This window comes from Heloderma suspectum, chromosome 2, assembly GCF_057233095.1.
Source record: "Heloderma suspectum isolate Gila_16-S chromosome 2, 16-S_ref, whole genome shotgun sequence".
In the NCBI taxonomy this organism is placed as follows: domain Eukaryota; kingdom Metazoa; phylum Chordata; class Lepidosauria; order Squamata; family Helodermatidae; genus Heloderma; species Heloderma suspectum.
The window spans coordinates 325,572,824-325,592,187 of NC_139459.1; the positions used below are offsets into that span (position 1 = coordinate 325,572,824).

General features: G+C 43.1%; 1 protein-coding gene across 2 annotated transcripts in view; it reads left to right on the forward strand.

Annotated features, from left to right (window-relative positions):
* The window catches only part of TMF1 (TATA element modulatory factor 1), a 31,083-nt gene extending 14,051 nt beyond the window's left edge, over positions 1–17,032 (forward strand). For both annotated transcript variants that reach the window (XM_084840432.1, XM_084840433.1), the window contains exons 8-17: positions 48–204; positions 843–935; positions 1,327–1,483; positions 2,093–2,285; positions 2,745–2,814; positions 4,781–4,873; positions 5,982–6,101; positions 6,747–6,893; positions 10,429–10,554; positions 12,912–17,032. In XM_084840432.1, coding sequence (XP_084696558.1) covers positions 48–204; positions 843–935; positions 1,327–1,483; positions 2,093–2,285; positions 2,745–2,814; positions 4,781–4,873; positions 5,982–6,101; positions 6,747–6,893; positions 10,429–10,554; positions 12,912–13,055 — 1,300 coding nt within the window. In that variant the 3' untranslated portion in view covers positions 13,056–17,032. The remainder of the gene's footprint in view (positions 1–47; positions 205–842; positions 936–1,326; positions 1,484–2,092; positions 2,286–2,744; positions 2,815–4,780; positions 4,874–5,981; positions 6,102–6,746; positions 6,894–10,428; positions 10,555–12,911) is intronic.
* The last annotated feature ends 2,332 nt before the right edge of the window (positions 17,033–19,364 follow it).

The following is a 19,364-nucleotide window of genomic DNA, read 5'->3' on the forward strand; positions in this document are numbered from 1 at the left end:
CCAAAATCATTCATACATACATATATATATATATATATATATTTCAGAGAACTTGCAGATCTTCACAAAGCCAATGCTACAAAGGACTGTGAGGCACAAGAAGCAGCATTAAGTCATGAAATGAAGGTGAAGGAGGAACTGGGCTTAGCACTAGAGAAGGCCCAAGAGGAAGCTCGTCAGCAACAAGAGGCTTTAGCAATTCAGGTCAGTGTTGGGTACGATGACTAAAGCTTGCAAGTGTTTTTATTGCCAATATTGTAATACGTTTTTTAATGTTTATGGTAAGCATCATAGCAGTGCACTCTGGAAGTAATATTACAAGTTGTCCCAAAAATCTGATTCAGCATGTACTTGGCATAATTAATCACAAGCAGGAATGAATGAAGCAGCGGGGCATTTTTTAAAATTACATGGAAAGCCAATGAAATGCTGCAAACCTTAAGACAGTGTTCTCCATCCTACAGATGTTTTGGACTACAATTCCCATCAGCCTCAGCCAGCAGTCAGGGATGATGGCAGTTGTAGTCTCAAACATTGGAGGGCACCAGGTTGGGGAAGGCTAAGGGAAAAATGTAAGAGGGGATTGACACAAACCTAGAAGACTACTATTAAGAAATCAGACTTGAAGCAGGATACATTTACATTTTGTGCTATGTAACTACAGCATTGCTGTTGTCACATTGTGAAAGTCACAACTACTGTAAGTGCAGTTTAAGCAAATGGGAGTGCTTGTATGTCACTGATGCATGCTAAAAGGCCAAAGGGACAGTAGATTAGTGCCATCTGTGCATTATATTTTATTACATTTATTGTAATACTGTATCTTTATTCCTGTTTTACAGGTGGCAGACTTGAGACTGGCCCTGCAACGTGCAGAACAGCAACAAGCTAGAAAGGAGGATTATTTGCGCCAGGAAATTAGTGAACTCCAGCAGGTATTGTAGCAGTTCCTTCTGAGATGTCAGATTGTGTCTGCCTCTTGCAAAGTGCTAAAAAAAAAGTGTTAAACTTACATGACTGACTTGTTATTCCATTGAGCAAAAATAGACCATAGTTTGCAGTTTCATACTATATATTTGAAGAGAACCCTAGTACATGTCCCATTATTAATCGTTATAATTGTTATCAGTAGCAGACTTCAGCTGCTCCCAGCAGTTTTATTTGTATCATGCAAATGGTATACTGCTTATAGCTGCTGCTGCTCCTATAGCATTTCTTACTGTTCTTTTGCAATGTTTAAATGAAATTTGACAGTAAACAGTAGATGTGGGAAAATATTCATGGTATTCTAGGACTTAGTGGTACTTATCTACCTTATAATTTCAGAGACTTCAAGAAGCTGAGACTCGCAACCAAGAACTAAGCCAAAGTGTTACATCTGCTACAAGGCCCCTGCTCCGACAGATAGAAAACCTGCAAGCAACCCTGGGAGCACAGACCTTGTCATGGGAGAGGTTGGAGAAGAACCTTTCTGATAGGCTTGGTAAGGCAAAAGGTTGTGAGTCAATGGGTAGATTGGGGTGTCAAGAGCTTCCATGCAAAGCAGAGAATTAATTAATTGATTATGCATATACACAAACCCAGAGAAGTTCATTAGATATGGACCTGCATCTGGAATCTCTGCTTTGATGGTATGTCTGATTAGATTGGCTAGGAGCAGTGATGTTGATTTTCTGGAAAATTTTGAATTGGAACATTTTGGGTGGAAAAATCGGATGAAAATTAGAATGCATAAGGTCATTTGCATAGGAAAAACAGTTTATACTGGAAAATGTTCTGAAGCACTAAGCAGGAGTGGGCAACTTGTGACCCTCCAGAAGTTTTGGCTATTCACCCCAGGAAGGAAATTGCCATTGTGCCAATGGCAGATTGTCTTCCCAGGGAAAATAGCTTTGGGCAGTGGGTGGGATTTTCACCAGGACTGTGGCATCAGAAGAAAGAGTTAAACCTTCCTCCCCATAAGCTACAGGCCCAATCATTTTCTGGTCTCCCCTGTGGCTGTTTTTAAAGTCATAGAAAGACATCTTCTAGACCCCTGTTAGTCTCAGTAACACTTAAATGTCGACTAGTATATTTGTTCTCTTGCGATTAGGGGAAGCTCAAACTGCCCTGGCGGCACAGACTGAAAGAGAACGTGCTGCTACAGAAGAACTTCTTTCCAATAAAATCCAGCTTTCTTCCACTGAATCACAAAATACTCTCCTAAGGCAAGAAAATAGTCGCCTTCAAGCTCAACTAGAGGGAGAGAAAGCCAGGCTTAAGAAACTAGAAAATGAAAACAATCGGTAAATTCCTTTTAAATTTTATAACAATTTCTGTAAAAGAATACACATGGTTCAAATAGCCAGGTGGGGTGTAGTTAACAATGCTACTTTAAAAACTAAGGCTTTTTTTATTTTACTGGAAGCAGTTGCTCTAATGCTGTAGGAATTAGAAAGAGTCACAAGGTATGGAATGACCTTAAAATGGGTAAATTTGGGGTGTAGATGCTGCTAGTGGTACTGCGTACATACCAACAGAACCATCTCAATAGCAACTGAATCTGTCTGCATTCCAGATAACACAGGTTGGTTGCAGATCCCATGTGCAGCCAAACTGACATACTGCTCTGTTTTACCTTAGTGTAAACTCTGTATAAACTTGACTCCCAGACAAATGGTAGACCTTTCATGCTAGTTCACTATGTTTCGAATACTTTTTTTTTCTTACAGACTTAGTGCTCTCTCTGTTGCTTTCACACACAGGTATGAAGTTGAGCTAGAAAACCTCAAAGAAGAATATGTGAAAACTGTTGAGGAAGGAAAAAAAGAAAAGGTATCTTTAACCCTCATCCAGTTGCTAGAAAAACCTAACAAATGTCATATTTGGGGTCTTTTTGGACCGCGACCCGAATTCCAGTACATTTGGGGGTATAAAAGGTCCCACAATGAAGTGTGTTCAACAATACCAAAACGATGCAGAAAACACACAATCACATAAGGTAGAATGCTTGTTCTGAATACACCCCCCCCCCCAGTTTTCCATATAGAGTAGCCAACAACATTTTGAATCTTCAAACATAAAATATTTTTATTTTCAGTTAGAAACAATAAAAACAATGTTTTTGAATCAAAGATGGCAGAACACCAACACAAATTGGCATGAACTGGGAACAAACCCATATATAATTTTCAGCACTTGCGTTGTTCATCTTGGGGGTCATTTTTCAACCCCATACACAAAACTGTCCCTGGTGAGACGAAAGGCCATTGTTTGTGCCAACCTACTGGCGCAAAGAGCACTTCAGTGATGCGGTGCTCCTTACAAACAAACCTTATCACAGCTGGTGCACTGTCTGGTTCTTTTTTGTCTGCTGCTCTAATGCAGAAGTGACAGCGTCATTTTGAGCCGTAGGATTGTACAGGTGGAGGCAAAGGTTGGTGTACACAGCCCAGAGCATGTGCATCAGACCTGATGCTTGCACTAAGATTTGGCATGTCCTGAACTCTTCACTGCACCTCTGGATGTATCAGTTCTTTCCTGAGATACATGAGGAACAGGTGCCTTCTCAATTTTGGCACTCTACTCTCCCACTGAGGATGCTTGTGGACCCACAACACATAGCTGGCTTTGACTACAATGTCCAGCATATTAAAAAAAAGTATGATTGGCCGCCTGTTAATTTTACGCTTAGAGATGTTGTTCCTTACAAGTTGGTCAAGGTTATCCACCCCACTTTTGGTATTATAATGTGCAATTATATCTCGCTTTTTGGACTCCCCATGCACCACCATGTCATGATGCATTGAGGAGAGGAGAATGACAGCTTTCCCTTATTTGGGAACATACAATACCAGAGTAGAGTTACGGTCAAAACCAGATAGTGATGACAGTGGTTCCCTCCATGGATATGGGATGTATGGTTTATTCCTTCTCAGTGTGCCTACATAAGTTCAATCTTTGATTATCAGTGCTTCAGCAAATTCAATACTTGTGAAGAAATTGTCCCCTACCACATTTCTCCCAGTGTGGAATATGGTTCCACAAGTTTTGTGACTACACCTTTGTGCCATATTTCCCTGGTTTCCTTGGCATGTATTTGAATGAACATCGCCCCCTGAACACCAGCTACTCATCAACAGTGAGGTCTCTCCCTGGTGTGTCCGGGTAGCTGCTCCACAAACATTTTCCAGATATCCCGAAAGGCAATGAGCTTGTCAGTAGCTCTACAAGTCTCTCTTGTTGCCTTATTATCAAACCTCATAAACCTTGTGATGGTAGGACCTCCACTGGAGTCTGATCTTTCCTCTAGCAGATTACAATCAGCATAACAATGGATTTTAAGCCTCACTTTCTCAGTGTTTGGGTGCAAGAGGGGTTTGCTCCTCTTCCTGGCATCAAAACACACTAAGATCACCTGTAGTTTAATCAAAAGGGCATGGGGCATTTTCTCTCCCAATACATTACATTGTGGGGGGTGCCAAAAACACCCCAATGGCAAAAATCCAAGAACTTTGTGCGATTTTTTATGTCCCAGGCATGTTTTGGTTTACAGAAAGAAAACTGTAAAATGCAAGTGGCTGAAATGTGGGGACATTGTCGCCTGCACTGTAGTTAACAATGTCCTGGAAGGACGAGATTGTAGGTCTACTTATGTGTAGATTAAACAATACAATGTGCGCCTGGGGAAGGAAAGCCCCCCATAATATAGTATGAGGGTTAATAGCCAACTCTTTGGTATAATACTGCTTCCTCAAGTAGATTTCTCTGCAAATAATGACAGCTGTTTTGCTTTCTTCAGATGCTGTTGGCTACTCAGCTAGAAATGGAGAAAATGAAAGTTGAACAAGAAAAAAAGAAAACAATTTTTGTACAAGAAACTGCAAGAGAAAAGGTACTTGATCATGTGAATCATTTTCCATAGTTCTGGGTGTGAAGCAACCCTTAAGAGAGCACAAGCAGTTGCCTGGGGAGGTGGGAGCGTTCCAGCTTCTCTGCCTGCATCTCTTGATCAGGCCATACTCCCCGTCCCCCATCATTGTATTTAGCTCTTTGTATGAACTATAAGCACTGTAGGATCAGTGCCTCACAACCCTGTATTCTCCGGGCTTTATTCTTCATAGGAATCTTAATTATTTATTTATTTATTATTAAATTTATTAATCGCCCATCTGGCTGGTCACTCAGCCACTCTGGGCGATGTACAACATACAATAAAAACAGTTTAAAACAATAAAATTATACAGTAAAAACATTTTCTAAAATACCCTAACCCACCCCAAATGCCTGCCTGAACAACAACGTTTTTAATGCACGATGGAAGCTCATTAAAGAGGGGGCATGACGGAGTTCCCTAGGGAGGGAGTTCCACAGAGTGGGGGCCACCACAGAAAAGGCCCTCTCCCTCGTCCCCACCAGTCTAGCTGTCCTGGCTGATGGGACAGAGAGAAGTTCTATGTCCTCAAGCCATACTCTTTGTGTGCATAGCTTAGTCCTTCCTTTTTCCTTGGATTTCACCTTGGTCCTACCCCTGTGAACACTATCTTTGGGCCCTCCTGATTTTGTTATTCCCTTGGTTACATTTGGGGATGCTCCATTTTTTGCTCTTCACTGAGGGATGTTCACTGGGCAATAATGTGATAAGCCTTAATTTATTTAAGATTAATTTGTAATACAAATTCCTAAAATAACACGAACAAACATCCTGGACTTTCAGCACTGTGCCAGATGCTAAAGGGGTGAGGTGTTCCTTCTGCTGTGTGAATAGTAAATGAAGTTACTGTGCTTCACATAAGCAGCAGGTTCTGTATATGAGTTAACTGGGAAAACTGGATGATATTAAGTTCACTTCATTGCTTAACCTATTTAAAAATTGGGCAATTTTTTTGGTAAGAGAACCACTGCTTGCTACACCTTTGCCATCATCTCGGTGCAATTTACCTCCTTCTGAAATGTTCCCTGATATTTGCTACTTGTTTTTCTCTTTGTTTATTGTCTTCAAGGAGCGTAAATTATACATTTCATCAACAATGGAAACTGTCTCAAGCACACCAACACTATCGCGCTCAAGCTCCATAAGTGGGGTTGATATGGCAGGTCTCCAGGCATCCTTCATATCCCAGGTATACTTCTCTGTCTTTTAACCTTCATTTGTGGCTTCTGTGTATTTTTCCTTTGGATCATGGCATCTTAAGTATTTTTATTAGCATTTTAGTTGAATCCAGCTCTGCCTCCTTGCTCAAATGAGAGCCCATTACAAGTAATATTGCCAGTAAATATGAGAATGTGGATAGCAAACACTATGTAAAAGGTAAATATATTTGTTTGTAATTGGAAATTGCCTCTCTTTGCCCTGTGTGCTGCATTTTGGCTTTCTTGAGAGAATTCAGCTTCTGATGAAATCTGACTAGAGCTTAATTGACAAGCCCTGGGTGTAGCCTTCTACCAGTATCAGCAGATCAGACTTTTTTTTTTTGGATTGAATGCTTATTTTCTTTCTGAAGCATTAATCTTAGAAACCACTGAAATCTTTTTAATATCACCCTTGTCAAGACTATTCATTTCTTAGATGTTCATCCATCCTTTCCTTTAAGGAGCTCAGAGCAGCATACATGGTCACTGTCCAGACAATTGAATCCTCACATCAACCCTGTGAGATAGATTAGGCTGTAAGATAGTGACTGGCTAGAGGTCACCTAATGAATAGCATGGCTGAGCAGGGATGCTTAAGTATTCAGTTTCATGGTTGTATCACATTTTACTTGCAGGATGACCCACATGATCATTCTTTTGGTTCAATGTCTACAAGTGGAAGCAATCTCTATGATGCGGTGAGAATGGGAGCAGGTTCCAGTATTATTGAAAATCTACAGTCACAGTTAAAATTAAAAGATGGAGAGGTTTCTCACCTACAGGTAACCTGAGTATTACATCTGTGTGCATATGTAGGAAAATATGATATGAACTAGGGCTGTGCATCGACCTCCCCCCCGATCCGACACGGGGGCAGTTTCAGGGCTTCTGAGGCGGGCCTGATTTGGCTCGGGCTGATTCGAGGCCCCCCCGACTCGCTTTGGCCTATGAAGCCGAAGCGGGATTTGGACTTTTGAATCCCGCTTTGCCCTCACACATGCTGCCCAGCCCCCAGTGTCAGGGTTGGATCTGAGCCCATAGAGTCCCAAAGCAGCTCTGATTCTGAGGAGGAGATACAACCCATGGGAGAGGAACTCTCTCAGGTTTCAAAGGCGCAGCTGGAGGGGGAGCCCCCCCTGCTCACATTCCGGGGAGCAACAGTGAAAGGGAGGGACAGCTTGAGCTTTTAGACGCGAGGCGCAGGCACAAGCAGGAGGTTGCAAGAGCCGAGCTGAGGCGCTTAGCCCAATTGGCTCGATGTCAACAGTTGCACTCTGAGGCCCCACAGGAAAGGGGGAGATTTTCCCCTCCCTACTCCTTAAGTTCAGAGAGTTGCCGGGCTTTTCTCCAAACGGAGACCAACTGACGTCCTAACTCTTAGAAACCCCTGGTAGGCTGTTCCTTTGTATTTCCTCTGAGTCTCAGGCAATTAGCATCTGTAAGCTTCATTAGGCTGAATGGAAATAAAGCCTTGGAAAGTAGCCCTTTTGTCTGAGTGTTGATTCTGGCTGTAGGAGGTTTCAGAAGGTAACAGGGGCATTCCTGACACCCAGTTCCTTATCTGGGCCCTTGTTCCATGGGGGGAGGGGGGCGCATTGCCACTGGCAGGGGAGCTGCTGCTAGGGGAGCTGCCACTACCGCCAGTGCCACCAAGGGAGGCGGTGCTGCTGCCAGTTCCTAGGCCCTCTGGGTGCATGCCAGCAGCAATCTTGTTCTGGGGAATGGGGGGGCCATTTTAAATGGTGACACCCTGTATTTCCAGAAATATAGGGAGTTGCCATTTTAAAAATGGCTCCCCCCCCCCTTTGGAACAATGAGACGGCTGCCAGCGCACGTCCATAGGACCCAGGTAAGGAGCTGGGGGCTGGGCAGCAGCAGTGGCGGTGGTGTGGCAGCTGGGCCTCTGGATCATGCTGAAGTGCACGAAGGTGCTTTGGAGCAACCTGATTTGCTTCAGGCCAATTTGGGGCCCCTCCACCTCACCTCAGAGGCGGCCTGAAGCGCCTCGCTTTGACTTGGAGCTCAGGTTTCGAGCTTAAGTGGTGCACAGCCCTAATATGAATTCTAGGAAGACAGATATTATCAGTTGCCTTTTGTGTGCTTGTTTTGCCAGATAGTTCTATAGTGTTAGCTTGACAGTTCCAATGTTAAGGAAACCCAGTAATGTCCACCCTGTCTCTGAGATTAGAAATCACAATAAATGTCTTGCTTGTAGATGATCCAAGTGAATAGCTAGTTTGGGAACCATACAGGCTTAGGATTGCCTGGGATCTACTTAGAACTACATCACTTCCAATTCATTATCTTGGCAAGATTAAAAAATAAGTCTGTCACAGACTGGCAATGCCCTGTTACATGAGTGGAAGGGAGAACAGTGTGCCCACACTCCTTTTTGCTCTTCCCTTCCTGGGGTTTCTGCTACCACCAGGTGGAAATCATTATTTCGCTGGCTGGCTTCAAACCAGCCTGAAAACTCCCTGGGTCTCAAATATCTACTTTAGGCAGTGTGAGGGCTGGCTATTAGATTTGGGGTGGGTAACAAACGCCCACCCCCCAAAAAGAGATGGTAAACTTTCAAATAACAAAATTTAAATTTTACTGAAGAAAAATGTCAGTAGGAAAATTTTAAAATCTGAATGGGCGCGCGCACACACACACACACACACCACCACCACCACCACCACCACCGAACCCATATGGGCAATAGGGTAATACATCAGCCGAGGATAATGCATCCAACTAACCTAATGAGACTGTGACCCTATTTTATCCAGATCCCTTTCAAGCAATATCTTACTGTCATTGGTCCAGCTCTCTCAAATCAGTTCTTCCGTTCCAGCAGCTCTGGGTTTTTCTGGCATTCTTTTCTTCCTTCCATCTCTCTCTGCTTCTCTCCTCTTTGGTCTTCTTGTCTCTGCTCTTCCTCTTTCTTTCCTGTGCCCCTCTGCCTTTGGCTCAGTTGTGGCACAAGTTCTCCTGCCGTCTGAGGCAGGGGAGCATGCATACACACTGCTCCCCACCCCATTGCTGCCACCTGCCCTCTGGCTCACTCTGAGGATCCTCTTAGCATGAGCCAGAGTGTGGGCAGGCTCTTTGGAGAGCTGCGTTGGTTGGAGAAAGCAGCTCGCATGATTTTTCAGACAGCTGGACAGAGCCAAATGTCTGGCTTGGAGTGAGTCCTTCCTCATAGCCAGGCATTGTGGGAGGGGTATCCCAGATCATAGCCTATGTGAGAGAGCAGTTGATGGAGCACTCTGGGACATCTGCCTGCCCTCCTTTTGCTCTGATGATCCCCTTGGAGCAAGACAGAGGGCAGGCTGTCCAGAGCAGCCACCCCCATCTGGCTCAGGCTGAGAGGATCCTCTCCAGAGCACCAGCTGTAGTATCACTGGGTGGGTGGCAGCTCTGTAGAGTCCTGCCGGCCCAATTCTCCCATTGCAGCAAACGCAACAGGGCAAGAGCACCCACCGTGCTGCCTCGCTGGAGTGAGGCAGTGGGGCGGGAGCTCCCGGCGGAGGGAGTGCGCGATTTTCTGCTCCTCCCACTCTGCCACCTGAGGCAGGAGGCTCAGTCCCCCTCATGGGAGGGCTGCTCCTGCTTTGGCTTATATCCTCTCAAATTATATTTCGTCTCTCCGACCCCTTCCAGAAGGCCCCCAAGCCTTCTGGAGCAGATGTGGTGGGTGTGCAGGGGGCTGCAGGGGAGAGGGGAAAACCATTTCATCTGCAGTTTTCAGCCCACTGGCAGATGGTCACAGGGCTGGATGTAACCCAAGGGGTGGGACTTTGACTGGGTTCGGACGACCATGACAGGGAAAGAAGCCGTTGTGGCTTCTCCCCTTGCCCCTGCATGTGTGACCACCATTTACATAATCCTCTGAGATGTAGCACGGGCTGGCATGTTGTACCCTTCCTACAACCTCTACTGCACATCGTGGGTTTTAGGGTGGGTATGAAGCCATCTGCTCTGTGTGCCCAGTTTGGGGGGGATTATGCAAATAGTGGTCGCACATGTGGGGGCAGGGGGAGAAGCCACAGTGACTTTTTCCCCTGTTGTGATCGTCCGAATACAGCCTTTGTGATCTGTGCTAGGTGCACAATAACTGTACAGACTACAGTTACAATATACAAGTGTATTTTGTTGATTTTGCTTCCTAAGATTACCCTCTTACCTTGCATACCTGAATAGTACTAATATAGAAGCTCTCAAGCTCAAAATGCCTGACTAGTTTTAATGCAAAACAAAATTAGGAACTTGATAAAGTTACTTGATAAAGTTACATGTTAAATTCTCACTGTCAAATATTTGTTATCTTAGCTGGAAATCGGAAACCTTGAAAGAACTCGGTCAATAATGGCAGAAGAACTGGTAAAATTAACAAATCAAAATGATGATTTAGAAGAAAAAGTAAAGGAGATACCCAAGTTACGTGCGCAACTTAGGGTAGGTGGCTTTTATTTTATGGTGAAATCTAAAATGGGATTCCTCAGCATATGTAAATGTCTCCCTGCTGTACATGTAAAGTATTTATTTTGAAGTATAGTACAAATCTACAGTTGCAGTCCTAAACATACTTACTCGGGAGTAAGCTTCATTGAACCCAGTGGGACTTCATGCTTAGTGAACGTTTATAGAATTTTATGTTAATCGCAGCAGGCAATAAAAACAAATAGAATTTTACCTGGAAATTAGCATTATTTTTACTGTAAAACCCTATCAGATTTATTATTTAGATATTTATATCCTGTTCTTCAAGCCTAGGGGTTCACAGAGTGGCTCAGCACATAAAAAACATACAAAGATGTTTAAAACAATTCTAAAAATCAGTAACAGAAGTGTAACGGATTTCACCTCCCCGCTGTAGTTGCCCTGCAACCTCCAAATCTGCTCTGAAGGGTCAAGAGACCCTCCGGAACAAATTCGAAGCATGCTGAGGGGCTTCTGGGAGAGGAGAGGACAGTGAAGTCCTGTTCCGCAACTGAACTTCTGCTCGCACAACAGTTGGATCCAACCCAATAACTTAGCAACAGAATCGAAGGCTTTCTGCAAACAAAAAGCATTTAACTGCTGGTGGAACATAGGTAAAGAGCAAGAAAATCTGAGCTCTGGGGGCAGTGAGTTCCATAACTGGGGTGCTGCTGCAGAAAAAGATACATTACCACCAACTGAAGTCAGTAGCATGCACAAGAGGGCTAAATCAGCTGATCTTAACAGATGGACAGATTTTTATGGGAGGAGTTGGTCCTTCAAAAAGTTTGTTCCCAACCTGCAAGGGGGTTTAAAGGTAATAATCCGCACCTTAAATTCCACTCAGAATTACGGGATATTAGGATCAATAATGAAAAATGGATTTATAAGGCAGCTGTGCTGATTTTGGACTTCATCTTGAAATTATTTGCTCTCAGGTATTCCCTTATGTTTTTTCTAAATGGTTTGTGGTTGCTAGTTCGGTGTATGGCTGTCTGCATTAACACTAAAGTTTTTCTCAACAGATTTAAGTTTCACAGTAGCTTTCTAGGAAAGATTGATGTCTTTATTTACAACATTTTATACCGTTCTTCAAAATTGATTCCAGAGTGGATTTTACAAGGTTAAAAAAATACAAATACATAAAACTACAAATAAAAGATGAGACCAGCATGTAAAAAGTAGTCAACAATATTTAAAAGTAGAAAAAAAAACTACCTAATCAGCCTGACTGAATATAAGATTTTTTTGTCTGGTGCCTAACGTTGGTGCCAGGGGAGCCTCCCAAGGAAGGCATTTCATAACGGGTGCCACAACTAAAAAAGCCTTAATTTCCATCCACTTCATTTCAAGGAGGGAAGGCACACAGTGAATGGCATCAGCAAAACACAGGAGATTGAGATAGAAGTCCTCTTCTATGAATATATGAGCTATTGTGTATTGGAAGCCAGATTAAAACTTACAAGCTCATGTATCAACCACAAATGCCTTAAGTTGTCTGCATCCTAGATATCAAGATCATTCCTACTGCTTTTTGTTGGGAAGGAATTACACAAGTTTTGCACCTGACAAGAGTAAATAGTAGGGAGAGATGGGTGCTAACTGCTCCCTCCCCTCCATTCTGGGAATTGTGGCTGGAGAACAGATACTACACCTGTCGCACTAAAAACGAACAAAACTATTGGAAGCAAGTGTGTTAGCCTCTAAAGTTTTCTTTCCCCAAGAAACTTAATAGAATCATTAAGCTACAGCCCCAAGTACACTTACTTGGAAGTATACTTAATTTAAATCAGTGGGACTTCCTACTAATCAAACATATGCAGGATAAGAGTGCCAATTTAGCAATATAATGGAAGCAAAAGTAATTTTTATAGGACGCTTCATATGAGTTTTCTAGAAGTGGGAAATGCTCTTGTTGCAGTGTGTAATGCGGTTCAGTGTTCTGGCCCATTATCCATCCCTTGTTCCAAGGGATACTCCATTCCATTCCTCCCCGCATCAGTTTTCCATATTTTTTCCTCCGAAAGGTCAGCCTGTATTCTGTGCCCACGGAGCATGCTCAGTTCTCATTGGATTGTTTGGGGTCCCTCCCACTAGGGAATTTTTTGTGTTTCTGCAAACTGTGGGGTTTCTCCATGCCTGCTGATACCTGCCTCTTGTGTGTGGATGGTGCCGTTTTGGCTATATAAAAACTGGCATTTAGGGAATTAAGGTCACTGTCCATATATATGATGATAGCTTGAACTTCACAAAATTATTGCTGGCAGAGATGTGTTAGGCGTTTTTGTAATGGGGGAGAACAAGTTCATAACTACTGGGCTGTGTTGTTCCAGGATTTAGATCAGAGATACAATACCATTCTCCAGATGTATGGTGAGAAAGCAGAAGAGGCAGAAGAACTGAGGTTGGACCTTGAAGATGTGAAAAATATGTACAAGACTCAGATTGATGAACTTCTAAAGCAAAGGCATAGTTAGTTACTGCTGAAGTTGCAAGTTGAAAATGTATTAAACTGTAGAGATGGTTATGTAAACGCAAACCGTTTGTAAAGAATTTGTACTATAGAGTGATTGTCGAGTTCATATGTTGGCAGAAATCATTGTGCTTTCATGATGGCCAACAGTCAGCAGTTAAATTATTTGTTAATATTTATAATCTTATACGCATAGCTTAATGCTAATTGAAAAGCAGACCATCTTTTGTCTATATAGTCATGTACAAATTGACTTGCATAACTTTTAATTGCAACTCTCATAGGGATGTATCTGAATAATACCACTGACAGTTACCTGATTGATATCCTCATGCTAATCTGTTCCTATCAAAATGGATATTTGGAGGGGAAAGATATTTATTTATTAAATATACATGCAGATAGCAATGACTTGATTTGCTACCTGAAATAAAAGGGTTGGGTGCCTTTAAGCTTTAAAAACAACAACAAATTAATATATGGATTTGTACTCTGGTGCCCTAATCATACAGAGCTAACTATTCTGCTGCTCACAAAGCCAGACAATTCCCTTTGTCCCAACCATGCAGAGTGGTTTACACTTTAATAATAACCAAACTCCCTCCTATTCAATAGATACAACTTAGTTGTCTGTTTTTTAAATGTTTTGCTGCATTCTTAAAGCATAATACACTGCCACTTAGAGGTGGGTTGCCTAACAGCTTTAATGACATTTAGCTGTAGTGAAAGAGATGAAGCAAATGTATCTAAAAATTGGCAGTCCTTTGTAGTGGGAAACAAGGTGTTTAAATAGTCACACTCTTAAAATGTTGCTCATCTCTCTTGTCATGGCTTAATTCTTTCAGTGTGTGTGAATGCACTTTATTTTTGAAAGTGAATAAACTTCTAGATGCTTGAAAATGCTCTTTAGAAGGTATTTGCTAGAACATGAATGATGAATAACACTAAATAGCTGGAACTGAACTTAAGGTGTAAGTGAGGCAGAAAGCTCACTAGTATCAGTTGCATTCACAAAAGAAGTGTGATCAGAGTATTGTTCTACCTTCACCTTATTGTGGGTTATTTCTAAGTTTTTACACTGTTCATACAATTAACTTCAAGCCTTTTCATACAGTTAACTTCAGGTTGTTCTCAATATTTGTTCTGAGAAAATTGTGTCACTGATGCTCTATCTCAAGATTTTTTTTTTATTCTTACAGAAATTGAAATTTTGTTAGATGAGTGTAAATGAGATTTTGGTTTGCTGGTAAAGGTAAAAATCACACACTCAGAATGTATTCAGAGCAGGCAACTTTGCTTACTGGCCAATTCACCGTAAATGTGATTACATTAATACACAAGACACCCTTTTTCTGTACCAATTATCTATGGTGCTTTCACCTAGCTTAAGGTGTGTAGAAATGAAGATTTTATCTGATGGACTACTTTGCCATTGTATCAGCCTTTTACACTTAATTGCTTAAGAGTCCTATGCACTCAAATGAATCACATGGTATAACCCTCCTGGGATTTTACTACTTCAGAATGGGAATGGGGAGCATCATATGATTTCCTGCTTGAGCAAAGCCAATGTGTCAGGGAGAAAAAGTCTAGCCATAGGCTTCTCCCTCAACATGTTAGGACTCTTCCTGATATTCTAGTTTTCTGTGTGCAGGGTCTTTTTTGAATTGGTGAAGGTTTTAGTCAAGCAACCCCCGCCCCTAATATTCTGAAGTGCTATATTGTTAGGAGGGCTATATCACATGAGTATGTTGACTGGCAAATACACATTTTATAGCATGCTGAAATCATCCTGGCAAGATACTAAATTACAGTATAATGGATAATTCTTTGGCTCGAAAAGAGGTTTGCATTAGCAGTTTGTTGATACTGATATAAAACGGGGTAAACAATGATTGGTTCAGTAGAGTTTATTGCTGTCAAGTGTCAATTTTGCAGTAAGACCATGCCAGTGTAAAATGCATATACGAAAGCAGCTGAAGATTCAGTCTAGGACTTTTCTCACAAAGAAATGCATATTACTTTCATTTTAATTCTGTAATTTCTATTCAAAGCAAACTTTCTCTACTTTTGAACAGGAGAACACAGCCTGCAACTAGAACTCCTGTGTCTGCATTAAGGACACAAATATTGGGGTTTTGACCCAAGTCTTAAATATTTTTGCAACTTTTAGACAACTCACCTACATACCATGCAGCCTCTTCACCTATTTTAAATACACAAAAGTATTGATTAGATTTAGACCCAAAATGTAGGCCATGTTTTGCCATATAGCCTTGCCAGTTTTGTCGTCTCAGTTACTTTGCATTCCATCAGTTTACTAATTTCCGACAATCACCGTGGAATGTTTGTTAAATTTAGGCTCTCAATGTCCATAAGTTCATGCACAATTTTAAAAAAACTAGACAGTGTTGCTGTAACTTGTTTGCTCAGGACTACTTCATACCTTATATTCTGCCTGCAGTTTCGTCAGTCCTGTATGTCTTCTCCGATTCTGCTTTTAGAGCTTTTGCACATCTATCTATCTGTATATATAGTGTGACTATATAAGGATGTGGGCATAATCACCTTGTAATATGGGAAGTGGTCTTCACAATGTTGATGTAATAAGCAATTTTGCAAGAAAAAGGGATTCCCTAATAGAGTGCAGATGTCATCACTTTCATTTCACAAAGGATGCCACAGTACCTATTTAATTTTTCTTCCTTACTCATAGGTAAGTTGTAATGGTAAAGAAGAAAAATTAAGTGTGTGAGAAGAAAAGCCATCCTCTATTAAGACTAAACACATTGCTTAGGAGGGGGTAACGTTACCAAAAAAAATCCTGTGAAATTAGCATAAATGGGCACCTTGGCTTGGACACATAATCAAGCCAGGCCCACTTCAGTACCCAATGGGAATAATAGTTAGTAAATAATGTAAAGAATGGTGCCAGAATATATTTACAGTTATTTAAATCTTTGTTGTAGCTGTTATAAAATGGTTTGCCCTCTTGCTAAGAAATATTAAATTTTTATAAAGGGCTGTAAACTAGTTTAAATAAAGTGTGTACATTAATAATGTTACAGAAATTAACCTGTTAATGTAAATAATTTAAACATGTTTAAATCTTGGTCTGAGTAAACTATTTGAGTTAATGTTTTATGGTTTTCTTAAATGCAAAAATGCATTCTGATGGTTGATGTGGATAACGCAGGGGCAAAATGTAAATCATCTTCCAAATGTATGTCTGTTTTTGAATTAAGATTGATAGAGCTTGCTACAGAGCCAGTTAGAAAGCCACTGTGGTCTATCTTGAGCATTGTGAGATTGTGTTCTAGCAGTCTGAACTGGCTATATCAGGTAATCCAGTTTCCCAGAATTGGCCTTTTATGTTAAATGTGTATCCTGCCCTTCCTCCCTAAGGAATTGAGAGTGGCTTTTTAGTCTTACACCTTTTGAGGTAGATATGACTGAGTTGCCTAAGGCCTCACCCATCCATCAATGAGGATGTAACTACAGAGATGGTATATGAACACAAGTTTCACATCAGAGCTAAGTGCTCTGACTACTGTACCATACTGGCTTGAATGGATTAATGGAACATATTTATATAGTTGCCATGTGTGGAATATCAGTTTGCATGTTAGCAGAGTTCTTGGTACATACATCACTGTGCCTGCTTAAGTCCTGTTTTCAGTGCTTTGCACAGCATCTTGCCTCCCCACTCATGGCAGTTACTTCTTATCCCATCTGTTCCTAATAGCTGCAAATGTGCCTTCTTCCAGTCTCAAGACTTTAGTTTGTTTTCAGCTCAATTTCAAGTTGCTTCTTTGAAAGCTGCTAGAATGTGCTTGAGAGTTGTAAAATGCCAAACAAGATTTGTTAATTATCCAACTATTTCACCAACCTTAAATTGATTCTGCATATGAAATCCTGTGAATGGGTTTATCATGCCCTTGGAAAGCCTTAATAGCAAATAAAGTTTACTTGAGAATTTTGGTGGGTGTGGCGAACCTTTATGCAAGAGTGATGTCCAAACGAATCCATTCAGTTCAGCATTGTCTACAGTGTAGACTCCACACTGACTGGAGCCATTTCTCCAGGATTTCAGATGGCTCTTTCCCAGCCCAACTGCCCTATGGGGGGGGGGGGCACAAGTGGGTGCTGTCTGTATATTATTTGGTTTGCTAGTACAGAACAATGTAGTATACAGTCGCTGCCCAACTTCCTATAATGTTTGAAACTTCTGATGTGTTATTCCCTTAAAATATGAATGTTATGACTGGTAAAGTGGTATATGTAAATAACTACAATGGTGCTACATGTTAAGATAGAGGTAACAATGTTAACATCTTAACATGTTAAGATAGAGGTGGCCATGCCAGGTAAGGGGAACAAGGGAGAGATGTGTAGTATCTGTCCCCTGCTCCGGGCCTGTCCAGAGCCAAAGGATGGCTGGGGGAGGCGTGACCCCATCTTCTGGCCTTCGTTTGCTGCTCTGCAATGCCAGGTCTGTTACCCAGAAAACCTCCCTCATCCATGACATGATCCTGGATGAGGGTGCAGACCTGGCATGTATTACGGAGACCTGGCTGGCCGAGGCTGCTGCTCCAACCCTTGCAGCCATGTGTCCAGCTGGATTTTTGTATGCACGGCAGCCGAGGGCTGGGGATCGGGGAGGGGGAGTGGCTGTTATCTACCGAGAGTCCTTGGTCTTCACCAGACCCCCTCTCCGGGAGACCAAGGTTGCTGAGTGCATGTACTGGAGGTTGGGCCCGAAGGGCAGTCTGGGGATTCTGCTCGTGTACCGTCCACCCCGCTGCACGACTGACTCCCTGGCCGAGGTGCTTGAGGTGGTCTCTGATGTGCGTGTACAGTCCCCTAACTTACTGGTGTTGGGGGACTGCAACGTACATTCGGGGGCCATCCTCACAGGAGCACCTCGGGACTTCATGGAGACCATGGCCTCCTGGGAGCTGCACCATATTCTAACTGGGCCCACCCATGTAGCCGGTCATGCACTAGACCTTGTGTTTGTTTCTGGAGAAGTGGGGAGTGATCTGGAAGTCAGGGGTATATCCACCACCCCCTTGTCATGGTCAGATCACTATCTGGTGACGTTGGACTTCTCGGTTCCACAACCCCTCCGCAGGGGTGGAGGACCCATTAAAATGGTCCCCAGGCGTCTTATGGATCCAAATGGATTCCTGAACGCGCTTGGGGATTCTCTGGGGCATGCCAACGGCCACTCAGTCGAGACCCTGGTGGGTGGCTGGAATGCCGTCTCCCCCTGAACAGGGCTCGGACTGCACCATGGTTCAATCCGTGGTTACGAGCATTGAAACAGGAGGTGAGACGGCTAGAGCGCCGGTGGCGGAAGTCTCGCTCCATGGACGATCAGACACGGGCTAGAGCTGTATCTTCAGCCTATCACGTGGCGGTGAAGGCAGCAAAAAAGGAATATTATGCTGCCCCCATTGCGTCTGCAGAGTGCTGTCCCAGGAGGCTGTTCCAAGTGGTCCAGAGCCTGGTCGGTTCTGTGGCTCCGGAACCACTGGAGCATTCTAAGGCCTCCTGTGACGCCTTGGCAAGGCACTTTGCAGATAAAATTGATCAGATTAGGTGTGTTACTCTGCACGCTGTGGATACAGTTAGTGAGCAAGAGGCGGCCTGTGGCAAACCGGTTTTGTGGGATCGGTTCCAGCTTCTTCCTCCTGATTAAGTGGACAAGGTGCTTTCATCGGTACGGCCGACCACCTGCTTACTTGATCCTTGCCCATCTTGGCTCATTATGAGCTGCAGAGAGAGACTGGGTGAGGGGATCAAGGCGGTGGTGAACGCCTCCCTTGAGGAGGGAGTGATGCCATCAGCCCTCAAGGAGGCAGTGATAAGAACGCTCTTAAAGAAGCCCTCCTTGGATCCTCAAGTTCTGAACAACTTTCGCCCAGTCTCAAATCTGCCATTTTTGGGCAAGGTGATTGAGCGGGTGGTGGCGGTGCAGTTGAAGGCACACTTGGAAGAAACTGATTATCTAGACCCATTTCAGTCGGGCTTCAGGCCTGGGCATGGGACAGAAACAGCCTTGGTCGCCTTGGTAGATGATATGAGGAGGGCTCTGGATAGGGGTGAATGCTCCTTCCTTGTTCTCGACCTCTCAGCGGCTTTCGATACCGTTGACCACGGTATCCTCCTGGACCACCTGGAGGGGTTGGGCATTGGAGACACCGTATTGTGGTGGTTCCGGTCCTTCCTCTCCGGCAGGTACCAGAGGGTAGCACTGGGAGAGGAGGTTTCGGACCCGTGGCCACTTACTTGTGGGGTGCCACAGGGT